This window comes from Hemicordylus capensis, chromosome 6 (assembly GCF_027244095.1).
Source record: "Hemicordylus capensis ecotype Gifberg chromosome 6, rHemCap1.1.pri, whole genome shotgun sequence".
In the NCBI taxonomy this organism is placed as follows: Eukaryota; Metazoa; Chordata; class Lepidosauria; order Squamata; family Cordylidae; genus Hemicordylus; species Hemicordylus capensis.
Window position 1 is genome coordinate 115583922 of NC_069662.1, and position 22985 is coordinate 115606906.

General features: G+C 41.5%; 1 protein-coding gene across 8 annotated transcripts in view; it reads right to left on the reverse strand.

The window, feature by feature from the left end:
• The window catches only part of CREB5 (cAMP responsive element binding protein 5), a 358942-nt gene that overhangs the window by 211523 nt on the left and 124434 nt on the right, over positions 1-22985 (reverse strand). For all 8 annotated transcript variants that reach the window (XM_053262690.1, XM_053262691.1, XM_053262689.1 and 5 more), the window contains one exon: positions 19543-19715. In XM_053262690.1, the coding sequence (XP_053118665.1) occupies positions 19543-19715 (173 nt within the window). The remainder of the gene's footprint in view (positions 1-19542; positions 19716-22985) is intronic.

Consider the following 22985-nt stretch of genomic DNA (forward strand, 5'->3'; position numbering starts at 1 on the left):
ATCACCCCCTCACCCGGTTCAGGTGCTCTTCAGCTGGTTTTCGACCTTCACCCAGCAGCCATGTTGGGGGCTGGGCACCTGTGCACATCACTTCTCTGTGGCCTGAGAGGGTTCAGTTTGACCCCAAACTGTCAAACCCCCAAACCAAACCCCCGAACTGGTTCGCCCATCCCTAACCCATGGGTTTACTTAACCTCAGCTAAATGATGGGCTGAAAACTCGGACTTGGAAGGGGCAGTACCAGGATTGGCCTCAGCATCTCTCAGCCTAGCCTATTTCATTGGATTTCTGTGAAGAAAGAATTGAAGCAGAGTCCTGAATGCTGCCTTATGGTCCTTGGAGGAAAGAGTGGATAACAAACTAAAAATGTTATGTGTTTTTTACACTGAACATTTCTTGTGTATGGTACACAATTTCCCTTGTGCATGACTCTTGAGGACCAGGATGTAGAATCAAATGATACAGAAGTTTTTCTGGACTGCAGCATTTCTGCTATGTGTATGAGAGTGGAAGAAGGAGGTAAATCATCTTTTTATATACAGCAATTGTTATGGAAGGAGGTTGCAGTAATATCTCTCATAGGAAAAAAATCGTGCGTATACAAAACTACCATATCAGAAAGAAGGGTCTGCTGCATTCCAATATATGTACTAAATTAGATAAAAATTACCCACATGATATGCAGTGTGACGAAGCTGTAATGCTGTGCCTGGGGCTCTCACAGACTTCAAAGGCAGACACGAGACTGTTTTGGAGCAGCAACTGCAGAAACTCTGTTTCTGTAGGTTTCTCCATTCCTGATAATGAGGAAACAGCATTGGGGCTGTCTTTGAGTCTGCAGCAGCCCCAGGCTTCAGCGTCATGACTCTCTAATTCTGTGGATTCTCTAATTCTCTAATTCAGCCAATGAATTATTTTCTCTAATAAAAAACAAATGGTAAACAACTCAGGGTAAAGGAAGGCCATTTTATCTTTGCTATCCTCTGATCCTGTCTCTCAGAACTGTTATACAATCACTAGATTGGGGCAACATTCTTCTATCATATTACAGGAGTCTATCCAACCAGCATAAAGCTGTATCTCTGAAGGGAAATAATTACCAAAAAAATACACCCTCTTGTTCCACTGTGAAGAAATAATGATGTTTAAATAAAACACCTTATTCTGGTTTCCCCTGAAACGATATCTCTTGGTCTAAGTTAAGTGAAACCCGATGAAATACAAATCCAACCCAAAGGAGTTCACCTCAACCTTTCACCTTGAAATTTCCCTGTGCTTTCCAATGAAAAAAAAAAGAGGGCAAGAGTGGAAAAGCATTAGAGCTTAAACAAATGTTTCCAAATGTTTTACATTTATTCACATTTATCAGACTCCCACCCACTACCCTGCTCCAAAATCCTATAAAAATGAAATGTTTGGACATAGCTGCTAGTTTTATAAGGAAAAAAAAATCTTATTTTCTCTTTTATAGAAAGAAGCCCATATGTCTTGTTACAAGGAACACAGGAAATGGTGTGGTATAACTGGATCCACTAAAAGACTGATGCCAAGTCTTTCCAATAAGAGTCATGGGGATGGGACTTTGGGGCGCTGATGCAGTTATGAGCCATTTGTACAGCATACACCCAAAATCTCTTACACTGTTCCTAGAACAACAGTCAGTGTGCATATTTGAATGTATTTCACATCAATTGCATATGATTCTGATGTCTGATCATAGCAGATGGTGAGCTAAAGTTAGTGACTGTAGCCCTATACAGTATACACATATCTCCAATGCATGTGAAATATTGGCTGGTTTGAATAATACTTTGTCCACTGGCCAGACTCCCATGAGATAAGGACATGTGCATGCAATGAGTATGAATGTCCTTCCCCTCTCCTGGCACTGCAGGGAGAGTGGTTTTAGACAAACCTCTCTTTTACATGCAGCCCAAATACTAATTTAAACTAGTATTTGGACCATGTGTGAGAGATATAAAGCTTTTCCTGGTGTCTTAAAAAAGAAGTGTCTGAAGAAGTTTTTATTTGGATTCACAAAAGTCAGGCTACAGAGGCCTAGTTAGTCCTCTCTGGATTCTCTGCCAAACGTGGGCCAGATTATCCTGATATTACCCAGTTACAAAACAAACAAACAAACAAACATGAACTGGACTTCTAAATACTACAGTGTGGAGAAGCGTTTCAAATGTACCATTCCGCAACCTGTCCTATGATTAGGGATTGGCACCCCTGCTTGCTGGAAGAAAGGAAGGATGAGCAGGCACATGGCAAACAAGCATTCTTATTTCATGGTTATGCCAATGGACAAAAGCATTGTCCAAACTAGACCTCCAAGTACACAGAGATCTGTACACATGTACAGTTATTCTCATATGTTCAACACAGGTAGTACACTTAGTACACTTCCTGCAATGCATATGGACCCTGCATTTTAGGGGACCTGCATCCAGGTTGCTCTTTACAATGAAAACATGTACATTCTCACACAAATTTGTACATGTGAAATTTACGCATGCACACTGTAATCTCTGAATAAGGCTTATATGAACATTTCATATAGCCTTTTCAAAGCATAAGAGTTTGAATGAATGCTTAATGAAAATGGGAGGATGATAACATGCTTGCTCTACTACTACTACTACTACTGTCACTATACTAGAAGTTGCATGTTGCTCACACCTGGTTTAAAGGGATGGAGTGACATCTGGATCCTGACAACTGGCTGACATGTAAGTCCTATTCAGCCACTAAGACGGGAGCTGTAGAACAATAATTTGAGGCTGTAGGCAAACCTCAGTTTCAGCAAATGCTGCAGTTATAAAATGCTTTTACAGCATGATCTTCTATGGTCTGATTTAAGGCACAGTATCAGCTATTTAACTAAGTACTTGTTTATTAATTTTTCATTGCTCATCCTACCCTCTGAAGGGAATGATCCCCTTAACCTCACAAAATCAATGATTTTATGTTTATAATGGAGTTGAAATTAGCACAAGTTCTCTCTCTTTCTGTCTCTCTCTCTCTCTCTGTCCTTCATTATTTATTCAGAGGAATCTTTAACACATTAAGGAATTGTGTTTATTTTGCTGAAGAGATGGGTGACTAAGGGGAGTTTTAAACACTGTCCTTTCCCTGGTATTTAAAATGCATACCTTGGCACCTCAGAAGTAAAGCTATGGAAATAATTGGGTGTTCTGTGGATTCCATGAAGTACTCCTTTGCTTCTAATTGTTTGACACAAACACTTTAATGAAATAGACATGGACCAACAGAATGAGGGAGTATTCCTGTCCCTTGATGTTTTGTCCTGGATTGGGCTGCATGGCATAAGAACTAGTACAGACAATTTTTGCAGCTTTTTGTAGATTTTCTTGGTCATCACCTAGAGTATAACAAAATGTTCTGTGTGTTTAAATAAAGAATATTTTAAGCTATAAAATTAGGGGGGAGGGACCCACAATTCATATATTTTCTCCCTCTGCCTCACATTTTGTGTTTCTGTATATTCAAATGTCAGACTTATTGACCTGTCACATAGGTGTATAACTCAAGTTGCCGGTTAAATGATATCCAGGTTTTCTCCACCCCAGATCCCGAATGAAAACAAAACAATAATTCAGATTAAGTGCAATTTATTGCACTTGTCATTTGAAGCCTTTATTTTAAAAGGTAATAGGATGGCTACTGCTCTACTAAAAGCAGAAAACTGGAGATATATGCCTTTAAGGATGGAGGGGAAATACCCCATGTTGACTGCAAGTTGCAATCAGTCTTAATTCATTCTTTATTGCTGCTCTGGTTCGGTGTTATTTGAGCTGGTCTTAACTGTTAAAAGCATTTCAAATGTTCACATGGTGTGCATTAGGTTACCAAGTAAAAGCAAGTAGAGCTCACCAAATGTAACTTTCTGAATGCAAACCATATGAATTTGATTTCTTTGTGGCATAACTTTAATTGGGTTCAGAGGTCCTTCAGATGTACCTGTCTATCTGCTTTCTGATGATCTGCTCTGATAAGGCTAATATGAAGAAGGTGGCCTGGCCAGCTCTCAGTTACAGTGCGCCCATTACCTCGTTTACCGTGTTCAGCAGCACTGTACCTTGCTGCCCTTGGGTCTTTTTGCCAGCCCACCAACAATCTGGAAGTGACAAAGTGTTAATTATGCCAGGAACATCACATGCTCTTGCTTACTTGCAAGGCTGTGCAGGGTTCTGCTAGCCAGTCAGCAGCCATGTCGTTGCATTGTGTTGACCCAATCTCTCCTGCCCTCACAACACTGGCTTCTGTCTCAATGCAAGTTACTCATTCTCCACGAATAATGAGAGCCAGCAATCTGTATTTTTATTTATTTGTTTGTTTTATTTACCACATTTATATACCTCCCCATATAAAATATCTTGGCGGTTTTCAAATTAAAACACAGCAACAATTAATCACATAAAACATATTAAAATAACCACCAATAATACTAATAGGAGCATTTTCAAGAGCTGCTTAAAAGCAACCAGAGATAGGGAGGTTCTGATTTTATTTGGGAGTGCATTTCAGAGCCCTGGGGCAACGCCAGAGATGGCCCAGTTTGGGGTCCCAACCAAATGAACTGATAGTAACTGCAATTGGACCTTCCCCAATGATCCTAATAGAGGTGGGGGTTATGAAGATGAAGAGGAAGCAGCAGCAGCTCTCTTAAATGTGTAATGGTCAGTGTGTCCAACTGGGACCAGAGAGATCCAGGTTCAAATCCCCACTCAGCCATGTGGCTAACTCTGGGCCAATTACTTTGCGCACCACAGCGACACACAAGCAACAAAATGAGGTTAACGGAGCACTAACTCTGTTAATCTCATTTAAGGGGAGGGTGTTTTAAGTGGGCTAGCTGCCTTGGGAGCACTGGGCTTGCCCGCGAGCCCGGTGGTTCCCACAGTCAACGGAAAGTGGGCTAAGCTCCCTTAGTCCGCTTTCCGTTGATCATGGGAATAGCCTCATAGACTTCCAATTTGCCCCAATGCACACACAGAGAGAAAGGAAGAACAGGGCTATTGTGCTTATGTTATGAATGTATACAAGGATTCATAAAAGATACAGCATCATTACTGGTGCATGATGTATATGCTTATGTAAAGACATGTCTTGTAATTCATCAGGAAATGTATCAGATAAGAACATAAAAGACTAGAACGTTAGAACAAAACTGCTGGTCCACTTGGCAAATTAAGAAGTAGTAATGCTACTTAGAAATTATATAGTGCTTTAGCATGTACAACATACATTATCTCAGTAATACGTATAACTCTCTCATTTGGAAGAACAGACTGAGTATTGTTATGCTGATTGGCCAAAGAGTATCTACTAAGTCCATACTTTTCAATTGGAGATTCCAAACCACACTTCCAAGAAATTTTATTCAGAAATATTGTGTTTAATGATATTTGGTCCCTAGTAAGTGTGGTTAGGATTGTGGTGTTAGTCACTACCCTAAGCCAGTTTCTACCCTAAGCCAATTAGAAGCCAGCTTCTAATTATTTCATTTTGTTTATTTCAAATCTACTTCCAATGAATCATTTTCTTTTGACAACATATTACTTAACTTGACTTTTTTCTGATGAATTAGAACATCAGGGTCACATTGGGATGCAAAGGGTAAATGTTGTCTGGACATGCATTTTATTGTTATATGCTTTCCCACCTATACATTTTGCAGTTAGTTTGGAATTTACTGGGTTGTTCATTAGTCATTTTATTACCTAGAGTACAATAACTGGCAATGCTAATATAATAGCTGTGATGTGACTTGTTCTGATTGTTCAAAGAATGCAAAACAATAATTCATTTTCTGCACCTGTAAACTTTGCTCACTTACTTGGAAGCAAGTTGTATGGAAATCAAAGGGAATTACTTCCAAACAAAGGAGTGTAGGATTGCAGTTCCAGTTGCTATTTCTTTTACTACAGTAGCTTTCAATCCATAATAGTGAAGGCAGAGGGGACCATAATGTGCTACAAGAACATTTCAGGCAATTAAAGAATAGTAAAGTTTTCCACAACGACCTGGAGTCCAGTCAGAGTTGGCTCTATGAGCTGGTTGTCATTTTATAACCTCCTGACTAAATGTGAAATGAGTTCAGTTAAAGCCTATTTCAAAACTGTACTGTGAAACCTTAGGAAAATAAACCACATGAAAAGAGCACAAATTGAGAATATTTAATGGGAGATTTCACAGGAAATTGATTCAAATTTTGGCTTTATTCTTCTTGGATACTAATGGTTGAATAATTTCTTAGAATTTTATATTGGTGCTTAAGCACGAGGCAAACATCTACAATGGCATGTTTACTTTAACCAACTTTATTTTGTTAACTCCTCAAGAATTCTAAAGTCTTGGCCTGTTCATGTTAAGCTTTATTAACACATTTTTAAAAAAATTATTTATAGAGGCTATATTTATAAAATTAAAATTATTTATAGAGGCTACATGATGTGCAGCATTATGGAGACATAACTCTGCATTCCAGAGCTGCTGCAGAGATGGACGACAGCCCCAATGCTGTTAAGACAGGCAACTGAGCTAGCAGCATTTCTGCCATTTTCCCCATTGTCATGAAGGAGGAAAACTGCTGAAGTGCTACTAGTGAAACCACCATACTGAACAGTATTGGGGCTGCTTTCTGATACTACAGCAGCCCTGGTGCACAGCATTACATCTCCATAACGCTACACATCATGTTAGAACTTCTAAGCCACCTTTCAGAAAATTTTCCCAGGGCAGTACAGAAAAAATCAGTATAAAATAAACAATAAAACAAAATAGCAGAACACAAAATCACATTAAAACTGGCAGCATCTAAAAGCCAGTGTAAATAAAAACATCTCCATCTGACATCAAAGTAGGTACCAGGTGAGCCTCCTTGGGGAGGAAATTTCAGAGTTGAGGGGCCATGACTGTAAAGGCGCCTCACCTCTCACAGTCCTTCAAACTTCCAACAGAAGGGGGGAATCAGAAGGGAGTAGGACCTCCAAAGCACAAGAAAGTATTCAAGCAGATTCATGTGGTAGTTGGCAGTCCTTTAAGTAGCACAGGTCCCATACAGTTGAGAGCTTTTTCAGAAAATACCAGCACTTTGAATTGTGCTCAGAAATTCACCAGCTGCCAGCAAGCTGCTCAAAATTGGTGAAATATGATCTTCATAACTTGTCCCAATGAGCAGTCTCACCACAGAGTTCTATACTAACGAAGTTTCTGATAAATCTTCATAAGTAGGTCCATGTAAAGCCGGAGACATGGGATGAAAAGTTTTCTGGGAAACATTCTCATACTTTATATTTCTCTGGAAATTTTTCCATTTCTAAAAATTATACTTGGCTACTTGAAACACTTTTAAGATACCTTGGGGGGGGAAATACAGTGTAAGTGCTTTTAAACTGTATACATAGTTCAAATAATATGCTAAATCAGATCACAATCTATTTAGGACATAAGGAAAATTTGTACAGTTTTTTTAAAATGCAAATTTTATGCAAATGAGTGGAACTTTTCAGAAAACTTTCCCATGCAAAATTTTCCAGAAACCCACATCTCTGTGTGATGTTGTCAGTACATGGATTACAGTGGCCAAGCTGCCTTTGTGCAGAAGGACCTATGGCTGGTGTACTGGTGTACACCAGTACACTATGGCTGGTGTATGGTGTACATAGCTGATGAAAGGTACTACAGGCCACAGAAGTCATTGGGTATCCTGTGACAAAGCTGGATCTAGTAGCACCCTCAGGCTAAAAACCTGACCCTTCAGTGAGGAGTCTGGCCCCTTCAAGAACTGGTTGGTCAGATAAAACCTACTCAAAGAATCTCCAACTTATCTGGACTGAACTTCAGCTTATTGGCCCTCATCAGTCCATTCACAATTCAAGGCACTGGTTCAGTATTTCCACTGCTTCACCTGAAGCTGATGAAAAGTGAAATTCAAAAGCTGGGTGTCACTCAGCAGCTTTGTATAATTGTTGAAAAGCATGGAGGACAGCATGAATGTCACAAAGGTCAAACAGTAGTCTCCAGCATCTCATTCTGGAATCAGCCATCCAGGGTGGAACCCATGAAGAGCATTCTCTAAATCCCCAACCCAGAAAGTCAATCCAGAAGAATGTAATGCTTGAAGGCTGCTGAGAAATACAGAAGAAATAAGCATGACCAAACTCTTTCTCCTCCCTGTGTCCTTCTCCGGATGTAGGTCATCCATTAGGATGACAAAAGCAATTTTCATTCCAAAACTCAGCTCAAAACAAGATTGAAATGGTTGAAATTATCGAGATCCTAATGGATCTGAGAAATTTTATCCTCAAAATTCCTTGCAAATAAGTCACAGGAGGCAACTAATATTACCAAGGCAGAGAAGTACTTTTTTTCACTATTGTGCCACAGAGTAGGCTTAATAATGAGCTCTCACTTTTGTTCAGTTGGTTCAGCACAAGTTTTTCTTCGCCTAGACTGTCTCCCTATTTTCACTGTCCTTCAGATCCCCCAAAATCAAGGAGCCACATGGACTCCAACCAGACAAGTGTGTTCAAAAGTTATTGTGTCATCTGCCCAAGTCATCTCCATATCTGCTAGCCCCTGCTAACTTGGCAAAGAGGCAGCTTTTAACATGGTGATTCTCTTTATTTAGCAGGGGGAGAGCAAATGGCCCTATTCACCCCCAGCACAGTACCTCCTTGAGCCATTTTTAGAAGGGCGGTATAGAATTCAAAATAATAATAATAATAATAATAATAATAATAATAATAATAATAAGCCTTGAAGAATATATAAAGGACAGTGAAGAAGATGCACTTCAAATGGTCAATAATGCAAAACTATTCAACACCAATGAAACAAAGCAGGCCTACAAGAAAAAACAAGTCAAGAACCGAGCAGAAAAATGGAAAAATAAGCCACTGCATGGTCAATATTTGCACAATATAAGTGGAAAATCAGACATCACCAAGACCTGGCAATGGCTTAAGAATGGCAACTTGAAGAAAGAAACAGAGGGTTTAATACTGGCTGCACAAGAACAGGCACTAAGAACAAATGCAATAAGAGCAAAAGTCAAAAAATCCACAACAAACAGCAAGTGCCGCCTTTGTAAAGAAGCAGATGAAACTGTGGACCACCTAATTAGCTGTTGTAAAAAGATCGCACACACTGACTACAACAAAGGCATGACAAGGTAGCAGGGATGATACACTGGAACATCTGCAAAAAATACAAGCTACCTGTAGCCAAACATTGGTGGGACCATAAAATTGAAAAAGTTGAAGAAAATGAAGATGTAAAAATATTATGGGACTTCCGACTACAGACAGACAAACATCTGCCACACAATACACCAGATATAACTGTAGTTGAGAAGAAAGAAAAACAAGTCAAAATAATCGACACAGCAATACCAGGGGATAGCAGAATAGAAGAAAAAGAAATAGAAAAAAAATCACCAAATACAAAGATCTACAAATTGAAATTGAAAGGCTGTGGCAGAAAAAGACCAAAATAATCCCAGTGGTCATTGGCGCCCTGGGTGCAGTTCCAAAAGACCTTGAAGAGCACCTCAACACCATAGGGGCCACAGAAATCACCATCAGCCAATTACAAAAAGCAGCTTTACTGGGAACAGCCTATATTCTGCGACGATATCTATAACAATTGACAATAAAATTCTGGCATCCCAGGTCCTTGGGAAGGACTCGATGTCTGGATAAAAACAAACCCGTCAATAACACCTGTCTGACTGTGTAAACAAGAAATAATAATAAGGCTGAACATATCCACAGAATGACAAGGGCTTTAAGAGGAGCACTAGACAAATTGACACGAAATTCCCCAAAGGCTTTCAGGACTATCAAGATCCATCAGTCCCTGATGGTGGATCATCCTAAAAGGTCCACTACCCTTGTGGAGGCCACAGGCACATGTCATCCTATTAGATCTGACTTCAATCACTCACACATTGGTTACAGCCATATTGAATTAATGTAATGTACTCCATATTCAAAGGAGCTGCCATTGAAGATGATTCAGAAATGGAAGAAGTTTCAGTTGGTGCAGAATGCAGCCAGGATGCTCATGGGAGCTAGTTGCTGTAAGAGTGCCACTCCTGCAGAAGCTAAATTGGTTGCCTGTTTGCTTCCAGGCCAGGTTCAAAGTGCTGGTTTTGACCTTCAAAGCCCTACATTGCTTGGGATTGGTGTACTTGTCGGAGCAGATTGACCTGTGTGATATGAATCTGACAGGGCTCTCCAATTGTCATTGCAGACCATTGACACAGATATAGTTGGTGGGGACAGGGCCTTTTCAGTAACAGCCCCTTGTCTTTGGAATGCCCTCCCAGAGGTGCTTCATCCGTCTCATTCCTTAAGGAACTTTACACATAAAAACTGTCCTTTTCCCAAAAAATATTTTAAAACTTGTTGTAATCATGTTACCAAGTTTTAGTCCGGTCTGATACTGCCTGCCACACTGTCTTGATGTTCTCTCTGTTGTTATGTCTGCTTCATTATTATTTATTATTTTATTGTGTTCTTATTGTAAGCTGCCCAGAGCAGCATTCTGGAGGAATGGGAGCAAAATAGTTTAAATAAAGAAACAATCCTAAACTTAACCAGGAAATGAACTGGCCATGACAATCGGATCATCAAAAACTCCTCCAGATCATCATCTTGTCCAGTTAAGAAGGCCCAAAATGTGATCTGTTATATATGTTGGGCCTATGACACTGGGGCAGTCCCATGGTTGCCATGAGCTGTGAAGTGCTAAGCCGCCCCTGGCAAGGCAGCCTTGGCTGAAATCCTTCAGAGCCACTAACTTGAGACCACTTCTTCCAGCTCAGGTAGGAAGGCAGTAAGGTAGCTGGTGCACTGGCAGACTTCCCAGCCTGTCCTTTTTCTCTAATACCAGGTACAGACACTCAAACCCCAGTCCTGGCCCAATAGGAATCTTGGCAAGGGTGATGCTATCATTATAGACAACACAGCAACACACACATACAGTACACACCAGCCCCAAAGCCTGTGTTGGTACCGCTGGATACCCTGGTAGATATAGCTGCTAACTCACAATATTAATCTCTACAGCTACGGTGGAATTGGCAGCACAATGTCAGATCGGCAAAGAGCTGTCGTAAACTGAAGGATTCAGACAAAAAACCTAGCATGGCTTTCTGCAGGAGATTGCTACAGCAGCCTTCTCTGTGTGTATCTTCTCTAATGTTTACTCTAGCTACACCATTCTCAGTAGCAGCGCTCCTAGAAATTATGAACAAGCTGCCCACCACGTCACCATGGTGTGTACAGCACAGTAGCTGGAGTCCAGCTTCCATTCTGGACAAGATTCCCTTGTTGTTTAAGAGCTCGGAGGCAGGAAGATGTTTGGGCTTTGTCTATTCATGTTTAAAGAGAGCTTTCCACAAAATACAGCAGCAGCAATAAATTAAGAAGCAGAAATTATGACTGATTCTTCTGCAGAAAGGAAGTTTTGTTTACTATCAGGACAGCTGCTGTTCCTCTCACAACCCAACCTCAGCCAGAGGCTATTAAAAGGATTCCTTGCCTCATGGAGAAATAACATAGATGTCCCCATAAGCTCTCTCTCTCTCTCATCTTACAGAACAGTCAAAGGATGTGTGTATAGGTGTCTCATTGTTCACAAAATAACTGACTGCCGCCTTACTGTATTGCCACCAAGCAACTTTCTGTGCTGTCAAGTGCTTTAACTCAGGGATTCCCCACTTTGGGTTCTCAGATGCTGGACTACAACTCCCATCATTCCCTGCCACAATGGCCAAATCCAAAGTCATTGCAGCTGAGGATGATGGGAGTTGAAGTCCAACCACACCTGCAGACCCACAGTTGGGAACCACTAAATCATAGGGAGGTGACCAGGAAGAGGCCCTTAGCGAAGAAAATAGCTCTTCATACCACTGAAACTCAAAAGTCAGCTGGTCAAACGATACCACCGATGCTGTGCTATGGCTGATCCACTGCATGGGCTACCAAAACATGAAAGGAAAGCAGTGAAGTAGCAGCTCCTCCATGCTGCATTCTGCATAGGTTTCTTCAACATCTCCATGCAGATATACTATGGAGACATGACCCACATAATATCAGCATTCAGAGCAGATAACTATCTCCTCTAGCAGAGCCCCTACCCCCAACAAAACATCTTTCAAATCAAATGTATGTTTTCCATATATGTCCACCCTTCTTCCATCTTGGAATTCAAATAGCATACACTGGATTCTCAAGCAGTGTCCCACCCAGGCACTGACCATATCCAAACCTGCTTAAATTTCACAAGATTTCTGCATCTGCCTTCAGACCATACACTGAAGCACCACAGAAACAGACAGTTTCTTAATATAAAATGCCTCTTCAGAGCCTGCAAAAAATGTTATGTATCAACTTCAAACCAGTAATACAGACATGCAACATTAGGAAAAGTCCAGGCACTCAATTGTTTTGGTTTAGAATTTCATCATTGCTGCTCAGGTAACAATCAATAGAGGCCAACACTTTGAAAAAACCACATGCTGACAACATGAATCATTTCTAAGTAAATGCTTTTGTGGGAAAGACTAGGGTAATATATAGACCTAATTATCCTTTCTGGTCCAAAGAGTGTGTGCTAACTGAACAAAGGCTAACTGACCCCTGCCAACTGAACAAAAGGGGCATCTTTTAAAAGTGGCAATTCTCTTTATTTAGCAAGGGGAGAGCAACGGGCCCTATCCATCCCCAGCACAGCATCCCTCAAGTGGCTGTTGCTAGTGTCTATCTTATGTTTCTCTTTTGGATTGTGAGCCTTTTAGGGACAGGGAGCCATTATATTTATTTGTTTATATCTATGGGAACTTTTTTGGGAACTTTTGGGAACTTTTGTTGAAAAGTGGTATATAAATATTTGTCGTACTTGTATTTGTGTGACTAGCTGTATCAAATCTTCTAGAGCTGCAAGTATAGATAGTCATCAATCTATAATTCTGTTAAAGGAATTGCAGAACAGAAAGGAAGCCAGTTCTTAGTGATGTATGTTTATTATTTTATGTGTTTATGTATGAGTGTGTGTGTGTGTGTATGTTTCTACCACCTGATTCCAATGTTAGTGAGCTAAATGTCATACTGAGTCTGTAGTTCACGACTACTTATTTACAAGGGCTGGTCAAGACACCACAGGTGGTCAGAAGCAACCTCATAATGATTTGAGTTGAATATTGTTGGTGATGTTATTTTATCATAGGAACACAGGAAGCTGCCATATACTGAGTCAGACCATAGGTCCATCTCACTCAATAAACCGCTGAGCGGTTTACACAGACTGGCAGTGGCTTCTCCAAGGTTGCAGGCAGGAAACTCTTTCAGCCCTATCTTGGAGATGTCAGGGAGGGAACTTGGAACCTAGATGCTCTTTCCAGAGTGGCTCCATCCCCTAAGGGGACTATCTTACAGTGCTCACACTTCTTCTCTCCCTTTCATATGCAACCAGAGCAGACCCTGCTTAGCTAAGGTGACAAGTCATGCTTGCTACCACAAGACCAGCTCTCTTCTCTAGAAGATGGAATAGATAGCTTTTTGGTCCCCTCTAGATGTGATACAAATACATACTTTTGTCCAAAGGGATGCTCATCTCGAGCTGGAAGAGTCTCTATTTACATTATGGATACGTTATTTATAATACCAACAAATACTCCACTCTCAGTATTTCCAATTATTCTAAGGAATTCTGGTGGAATAATAATACACTTCTATGTGTATTATGAGATGTCTGCAGAATGCTGTTAATAACAATCCTATCATACGATGTCATGGACAAGCATTATCTGGACTGTTTGGTCTCCTGACTCACCATGCTGAAAGCCTGAGCCAAATAATGAAGTGCCAACTCAAGCTTTTAACACTGCTGAGTCAGTGAAACCAAACAGTCCCAACAATAGGTTGATTTTATTTTTAAAACTTAGAAAACTTGGAAGCACTGTGACATCCTGACTAAATTCATTTGAGGAAGTCCCATTGAAATTAAAAAGGACAAATTAGACATGGAGTATCTCTTAGTATTATAAATAACCTACTCACAATAACTGATAATAAAGCCTGATACATAAAAGCTTGAGTTTTCAAATATCTTACACCATAAGAAGACATCTGCAGATCTTTGCATAATAATACAATTATTATTTTAATTCTTGTTTTACTGTTATTGATAATTATTATGCTTATTAATGACATTATTTTATATATTGTAATTATATAACAATATATGAAATGTGTGCTAATGGCCTTGGGCCTCAGAAGATGAAAATGTCAGATTGTATATAGATATAGATTTCAATAAAGTGAAAATACTAGGTATGTGCATGAAGCAATTTGTGCACATCCTTGGGGGCGGTAAGCAGGCGCTTTAAACAGAGGGAAGCAGGTCTTACCTGCCCCTCCGGCACTCCTCCACCACTCTACCATGGCACTGTTGCTTCCAAATGGCCACACCGTCTTTGTAGATAATCTGCGCCTCACCGGGGGCTTCCTGCATGGGGACAGGAAGTTCCTTGTTCCCAGCATCCTGTGGGCATTGTCATCATATAAATGGTGCCCACGTGTGCACAGCTTATCTGCAGAGATGGCGCGGCCATTTGGAAGCAACCTGCCTCCCTCCGTTTAAAGCACCTGCTCACCCCCAGCCGAAGCATTTTGGCCAGGGAACTCGAATCATTTTGGCGCCTCGAATGAGAGGCATTGGGACGATTTGTGCACATCCCTAAAAATAGATAGAGTAATGGAAAAGATCTCCCAAGCTTTTCATGGGATTCTCTGTTACAACAGTAAAGGTGCCAGCCCACTACCATGAGTTCTAGCACATTTAAAATGTTGCACACCACCACAGATAAGGAAAATCAGATCATATTGACAGCTGCACACCTTATCAACACATCTCCTTTCTCTTCCTTTATTTTTTTCACAGGCTGTTGCTGAACAGTATTCAGAAATATATTGCACGAAATGCAGCCATAATGAAAAGGTTAACTCACTGAGTTGGAGGGACAGTTCAGCTTATCTCTCTTTGCTTGCTTGTAAAATGAACACTTACGCTGTTATCTTTCCTCAGAGTTTATACCCATCTTCCCTCTGTGCAGTTCACTGCCAGAATATGTGCTTGCTGTTAATTAAGCAAATGCAACAGCTATCACCACTTCTGCTCCTTCTCATGCTCATCCTGCCCTGTCTTTTCAAAAGGCAGGGGACTGAAAACAGGAAGAAGCAACTATATAGCAAGAAGTGTGTGGAACTTCCAAGTTTTGTGTTTGCAGATGTTTTGAAAATCCAGGCCAGGATGACAGCCCTCCTCTCGGAGGGTAAAGGTGTAGGAACTGTAGCGATACCTAGCTGCTGCCATGTAGGGTAGAATAGGGGGTGAGGTGATCAGTAGCAATGAAATAGTCAGCAGAGGTGGATACTAGGGATGTATGAACCAGTTCGGGGTCAAATTGATGACCCCCGGTTCCGTGCATACCCAAATTCCATGTCATTTTGCAATTTTTTAAAAAACAAAAAATTAAAAACAAATTCTCTACCTCTAGCCTTTTTGGGGGGCTTCCTAAAGGCTGCCAGGGCAGTCCGAGAAGGTTTCCCCTCCCCCTGCTGGCCTTGGTAATCACCGCCATGGCCTGTTTTACTGTATTTTCTGGCCTGTTTGGGCCTCCGTAAGTAGGCACGGCAGCCATTTTGCCCACTGCTGCACATGCGCAAATGGCCTCTGTAAGACCTGGCATGGCCCAGGACCCAACAGAGGTCATTTGCACATGCTTGGTGGCCATTAGGGAAAGGCCAGTAGGGAAAGGCCAGTTTTTAAAAAAATGGCCACCGCACATGCTCAAATGGCCTCTGTGAGGCCCTGGGACATGCCAAGACTCACAGAGGCCATTTGAGCTTGTGCGGCAGTGGGCAAAATGGCCACCGCACCTGCTTACAGAGGCCCAAACAGGCCAGAAAATACAGTAAAATGAGCTGCAGTGGTGATTACCGAGGCCAGCAGAGGGAGGGGGAACCTTTGCAGATTCCCTCCCCCCATGGCCTTTAGGAAGTCCCCCCCCCCCAGGGGCTAGAGGTAAAGAATTTTTAATCTTTTTTTTTTTAATCGCGAACACACACACCCCCTTGACCACTCACTTGAACCGAACCGGGCCAGCCGGTTCTGTGCACACCCCTAGTGGATACAGCGCACCTTTAATCATCTCCACCAATCTGCTGCCTAAGGCTGCTGCCTCACTGCACCTCATTAGTGGACAGGCCTATTCACACGTTATGTTCAACACCTGTATGAGTGTACAGTAGGGGTGTGCACAAAACAAAATCTGCATTCCATTCCATACTCTCAATCGGTCCCAAACCTCTCCACCACTGTTCAGCTCAATTTGATTGTGGATTGGACCACCTCAGGTCCAGGTCGTGGTTGAACGAGCCTGGTTTGAGATGAACCAGTTCGGGATTGAATGGTTCGTGCACATCCCAACTGCACACACGTACAGTCATTCATATGTTATATAGAACGCAGGTACAGAAGTATACTTCCTATCTGTACTATGCATTCGAAGGGCCTTTTATCCAGGTTCACTTTTAAAATGAACACAAGTACAGGCATTCACACAAACACATATTTGTGTACATTCGTACAGCTTAATGTCTGAAACTGTTCATGCTGCATTGTTCTTGGAAATAAAACTCTACACTGTTCTGTTCTTATTAATCTGACTCAGGGTCCCTGCACTAGCAGATGTTAATATCTGAAATAGTGTACGAAAGCAATTATGCACCACCTGCAATCTTTTCACAACAAATTTTACCCTGTCAGAATCTAGGACCTTTCCATGTTATGCACATAGTCTCTGCCCAGATGGTGGAGAAGGAGAAGGTGGGCGGAGCATAGTTCAGTTGTAAAGCACGTGCTTTAAATGCAGAAGGTCCTGGGTTGAATCCTTGGCATCTCCAGGTAGGGAAAGACCCCTACCTGAAACTCTGGAGTACTGCTGCCAGTTCATGTAGGCAATACTGAGAAGGGCCTGCCTTAGTAAAAAGCAGCCTCTTGTGTCAAAGAATCAGGGAAGAAAGGGGAAATAAGACTGCAGCCACTGCAAACACACCCAACACTGCTCCATGGAATGAAATGCACATGCACCCAGGAGTCGCAGACTCTCTGGCAGGAGTGAAGCTTGAGTGCACCATCTGAATGAAACCTTATCTTGCCATTTGTTGTTTTTGTTGGAATGAGGCCAGTGCAAACATTTGCAGGTGGCTGGGCCATATTTTGACACTTAACTATCTACGGTTGTGATAAAAATCAGAATGCTGCTGCAGTATTATAGCCTTTAGGGCCAGATTCTGCTCTCACTTAAGACGCAGTGAGAGAATTACAACACTGCTTTCTGAAAAGTTTAGAGTTCATTAAGAGGCATGTTCTCAAGGCCATACATCTCTAAAGGTAAAAAAGATGAATCTTTTCCTAAGGCAGCACATTTTTCAAAATTTTTATACACCAATCCAAACCTACTTGCCAATAAAGTTTGTGGATATTAAAATACAAATAAAATATCCCAATAACATTTCCATATGCCCTCTTACCCTTACTTAAGACTAGATGATCTCATGTGTGTGAGTATACCGTTCTGTAGAATGGAAAAAGGGGGGGGACCCTGCACAAATATCTCAAAATTCAATTATTTTGAATGTTTTGCTATGTTTTTTCAAGTTGTAGCGACTGTTTAGTGAAGGTTTAGATCACTAAAATTTAGATTTCAATCCAAGGGGAAAATAGAGACAGAACTTCTGCATGGAAGGCAGACACTGAACAGGAACAAAACTCGTTTTTCAAGCAATAGTGTTGGATGAAGTATTTAGCATTGTAATGATACAGGCATACCTCATATTTGTGGGGTTCTGTTCCTCGCCTAGAAATGCGAGTAATTAAACCATGAATAATGAGTTATTGCGTCTATGGGAATTAGGGAGGGTGGGAAATCATGGGGAAAATGAAAAACGTTTAAAAGGATGAAATAAAGTGCCCTACTGTGCAATACAGGCCTCCAGCTATGCAGCAATGCCCCCCAGAAATCCAAATCCATCCATTTTCCTAAGATTTTTCACGGAGGGAGGGGTTTTTAAAAACAAAATGAGCCACAAAATGGCTCCCTTTTACAAAATCGCAGCTGGAAATGATCTCTGAGGTAATTTCCAGCCATCTCCAAACCGTGTATTGGGGGAAAAAGTTAACCTCTTTCTTGCCATCTTTTTCACGTATGCCGTGGTCAGGTGTCAACTACCTGACCGCAGATACACAAAACCACGGATAACACATCGGCATATAGCGTGGTCCATTCACACTGGGGAACATATTGCTACTGAAGACATTTAAAAAAAATAAAAGTTCACATTATGGTCTGGCATGGAATAAGGGTTTATCTCCATTACTAATGACACACAGACTATAGCCAATAGGTATTTGTGACACCTAGAGATCCACATTCTACACAGCACTAACAATAGCAACAGATGCACCAGTTGGTGAAATAATTTAATTTCATCATTTCCCAGATTCCCCCACATTTTCCAAATCCCCAAAATTCCAAAAACCTTCCAAACTGAGTTTCCAGTGCTAAGAAGATGAAACGTCCCTACAACCAGCATCTCACTGATAGAAAAGCTTGGGTCCTGTGCATCCAATATTGATATTTATTGTGCTAAAATACTGACCACCTGGAAAACCCTTTTGATGTACTTTATGGTTATTACTCATGCAGAAACCAAATAGAAGCATTTCAATAGGTATCAACATTCATCTACCACTAGCACAATATATTTTGCACAAATACAAGTACATACTTTAAATACAAGGAAGCAAACAAATAGATATCCACAACATATATTAAGAGGTCCTATATTATTAAGCATGCAAACCTGGCTGGATGCTCAGTATGAAAGTAAGAAAAATACCCTAAGAAGAATAAAATTGGCCTGGGTTTGGAATGAGAATAAGCATTTTTCATTACTCTCCACTTAAGTAGGGCCTCCTTTGGGAAGTCTATGACAATCATTCTCAGATAGGATTCATATTTGGGGAACCAATAGCAATTCAACATACATGACCAAAGTCAAAGTGGCTGACATCCAGACTAATGCAGCGCTAGTGCCCTCTGGGAACCTATTTTCAGCAAGTACAGTAGGCTTCAGAGCGGAAGGGAGATCCACAAAAATCACCCCTTTTTCCTTTGACCTGCACACCACTAGCAGCATGAGTGCTGTGACAGCATAATGAGTGCCACATTAGCCAGGGTGTGAGCCAATGTTTTTGAATAAACAGATCTTCCATTGGTTGTCTAGGCAAGACTACATAAATAAGAAATTCCTTCTTTCTTAGCACCCAGTTTCCACCATGTATAACCCAAACACAACATCCAGTGTTACATCCACCATCTGGTGTAAAAGCCCGACATTTCACCCAACGAAAAATGGAAACAACTGGGGATGGCCTTACCCAATCTGTCGATTGGTGGAAGGTGCTTGTGTAATTACGGAGCTGGATTGAGGAGACGGCATCGCTTGTTGGATCACAATGCTGGTGTCATGGTTTGGCATCCTTGGATTTGAGAGCTGGTGTGTCCCAGGTGCTGCCATGGCTCCTCCAACAGTGTTATGCATTGAAATATTCTGTGAAAAGGGATGAGGAAGAAAATATCAGATACTATAGTTTATTTTAATTTTCCTTATGTCTAAAATTAGAGATCTGAAAGTGTCAACAAAATAAAAAGCCGAAAAATTATTGGCTCCTGGCAAACTGCATGTCAATAGATCTTGCTCTAACAGCTATAAAGAAATGAAAAATAACTGTTTGCTTTTACAGTGCAATACAAATTGAAAATACCTGGAAGTTGACTAATCACTCTTCTGCACATCTGACTCATGATTTATAATACAGACATTTCACACACATCCCTTTGCTCATGTGTGATATATTCGAAAATGATTTTCACAGTCAGTGTATGACACATTTATTTAGTATTCTGTTGGAGTACCTAGATCTGCTGATAATGATAAGTGAATTGGGTTTGACAGAGTAACAACCAGGGCAGTAACAAACAACCTTTACTTTTATTTAAGATGCCGTAGATGTCTTTGTCCAGTGAAAGATGCTTTGTTTTTTTTAACTCTCTGTCTTTCTGTCTTATTATTGCTCTAAGATCTGTTGATGAACAAGATAAATTCTTTGAGAATCACAAAGCTATTTTTCGAGATTAGAAAAACCAGACCTGAAAGCTTAAAGTAGAATTCAGTCCACACCAGTAGCGGCCAGTGTGGGCGCCGCTGGGGGCAGGGGCGGCAAGAGGCACCTTTAAGCATAAATTAGAAGGTACTTAGCTCTGCTCCGGCTGCATCTGCAAGGTGCTCCGAGCAGCAGCGCAACGCCCAGCACTCCCTGCGACGTGGTATCAGCTCCACCAATCACTTGGCTTCTGCGGAGCCAGCCCCTGACTGGCGGCCAGGTGAGTGGTGGAGCTGATCTCCCACCACCAGGAGTGCTGGGCAGTGCACAGCTACTCGGAGCAGTTTGCAGGCGCAGCTGGAATTGACGCAAGCCCCAACTAATTTATGCTTAAAGGTGCCTTTCACTGCCCTCCCCAGTGGTGCCCGCACCAGCTGCTACTGGTCCACATTTAATTTAATTTATTTGTCTGTCTGTTTGTTTGTTTGTTCGATTTCTATACCACCCTTCCAAAAATGGCTCCAGGCAGTTTACACAGAGAAATAATAAATAAATAAGATGGATCCCTGTCCCCAAAGGGCTCACAATCTAAAAAGAAACATAAAATAGATACCAGCAACAGTCACTGGAGGTACTCTCCCCCTGCTAAATAAAGAGAACCAGCATGTTATAGAGGCTTATCATATAAACTGAATACAGTGGTGATACCCCGGCAGACGATGGCGGTTGGGAGTGGTTGCTTCTGGAGTTCAGAGCATTTTGGTTGTGTTCCTTAAATCGCTCCATGCAGTATAATCTTATGCATGAAGTAAGACCCAGTGATTTCACTGGGGTGTATTCCTTATTCATTTATTATTCATTGATTTATCATATTTCTATACCACCTGACATGTGCATCCCTAGGCAACGTACCTAAGTTAAAATACAATAGAAAAATAGGATAAAATTATTAAAACAATTATGATATAAAACCAATTAAAATTAATTAACAGGTGTTTTTTTTAAAAAACACAGCCAGAGATGGAAAAACTCTGATTTTAACAGTGCCACAGAGAAGGCCCAATCCTGAATTTGTGAATCATGTGTGCTGAATTTGCTGGTGGTCACCATAACCAGACCTCCCTAAATGATCTTTAGGAGAGAAGAGCTGGTCTTGTGGTAACAAGCATGACTTGTTGCCTTAGCTAAACAGGGTCCACCCTGGTTACATATGAATGGAGTACTGTGTGACTGAGTATTGCAAGATATTCCCCTTAGGGGGTGGTGATGCTCTGGGAAGAGCAGAAGGTTCCAAGTTCCCTCCCTGGCTTCTCCAAGATAGGGCTGAGAGAGACTCCTGCCTGCAGCCTTGGAGAAGCCGCTGCCAGTCTGGGTAGACAATACTGAGCTAGACAGACCGATAGTCTGGCTCAGTATATGGCAGCTTCCTATGTTCCTATCTTAATAGGTGGCAAGGTTCACAACAAAGGAGACACTTTCTTAAATACCCTGGACCCAAGCTGTTGAGGGCTTTATAGGTAATAACCAGCACTTTGTATTTCACTCGGTAACATATCGGCAGTGCAGCCAGTGCAGTTCTTTTAAGATTGGTGATATGTGGAATCTTTGGGTTATCCCAGAGACCAGTCTGGCTGCCGCATTCTACACCAACTGTAGTTTCTGGACTACAAAGTGTGACAAAGGCAGTCACACGTAGAGTGCTATACAGTAGTCAAGCTTGGAGGTTACCAGCACATTTACCACTGTTTTGGGGTCATTTTCTTCTTGAAATGCCACAGCTGATATATCAGCCAAACCTGATAAAAAGCACCCCTAGCCATTGCCTTAACTGGAGAGACCAGAGAGTGTTTTGGATCCAGGAGCACTTCCAAGCTACGTACTTGTTCTTTCTGGGAGAGTGCAGCCCCATCTAGAACAGGCAGATCTAAAACATCTCTTGAGTTCTGAACCCCACCCCACCCTGTCAGTACCTCCATCTTACTTGGATTCAATTTCAGTTTGAAGCCCATCATCGCCTCCAGGCAGGCATTTAAGGAAGTGATGCCATTACCTGATGAAGCTGATATGGAGAAATAGATTTGGGTGTCATCAGCATATTGATCACACCCTGCACCAAATCTCCTGATGATCTCTCTCCTCACTGGAGATAATATGGAGCCTTGTGGAACTCCATACGTTAACTCCCGCTTTGCAGAGCAACAGTTGCCAAGCGACACCATCTGGAATCTGCCAGAGAGGTAGGAGCAGAACCACTGTAAAACAGGGCCACCTTAGTAAGTGTGTTTAGGATTCCAACCCAAGTCTCTCCCCTGCATTGTGTATGACCATTCAGTTGTTATTGGTGTGGAAGAAAGAACAGAAGAGAGGCCTTTGTAATTCAAATAAGCATTCTGGCCAGCACAGATTACACAGTTGCATTAACAGGCAGATTGCTGAAAACTTGTACATTGCATGCAACTGGTCTTTGTGTTGGTGCTTTTTCCTGTGTAGGTAGCAGCTGCAAGGTGGGAGCAAATTGGACTGCAGGAAGGGAGTGTTCTGCTGAATTGCCACCCCACCGTCCCCATGGCTGGTATTTAATTCAGGAGGAAAGTTGCCATTAGCACCAATGCATTTTTGATGGGACTGCAGCATGGGCATGCAGGTAAAAAATCCTGATCAGTCCCCAGCCCAGTAGCAGCTGTTTGTTCACACCCACACACCAATGGCATGATTAA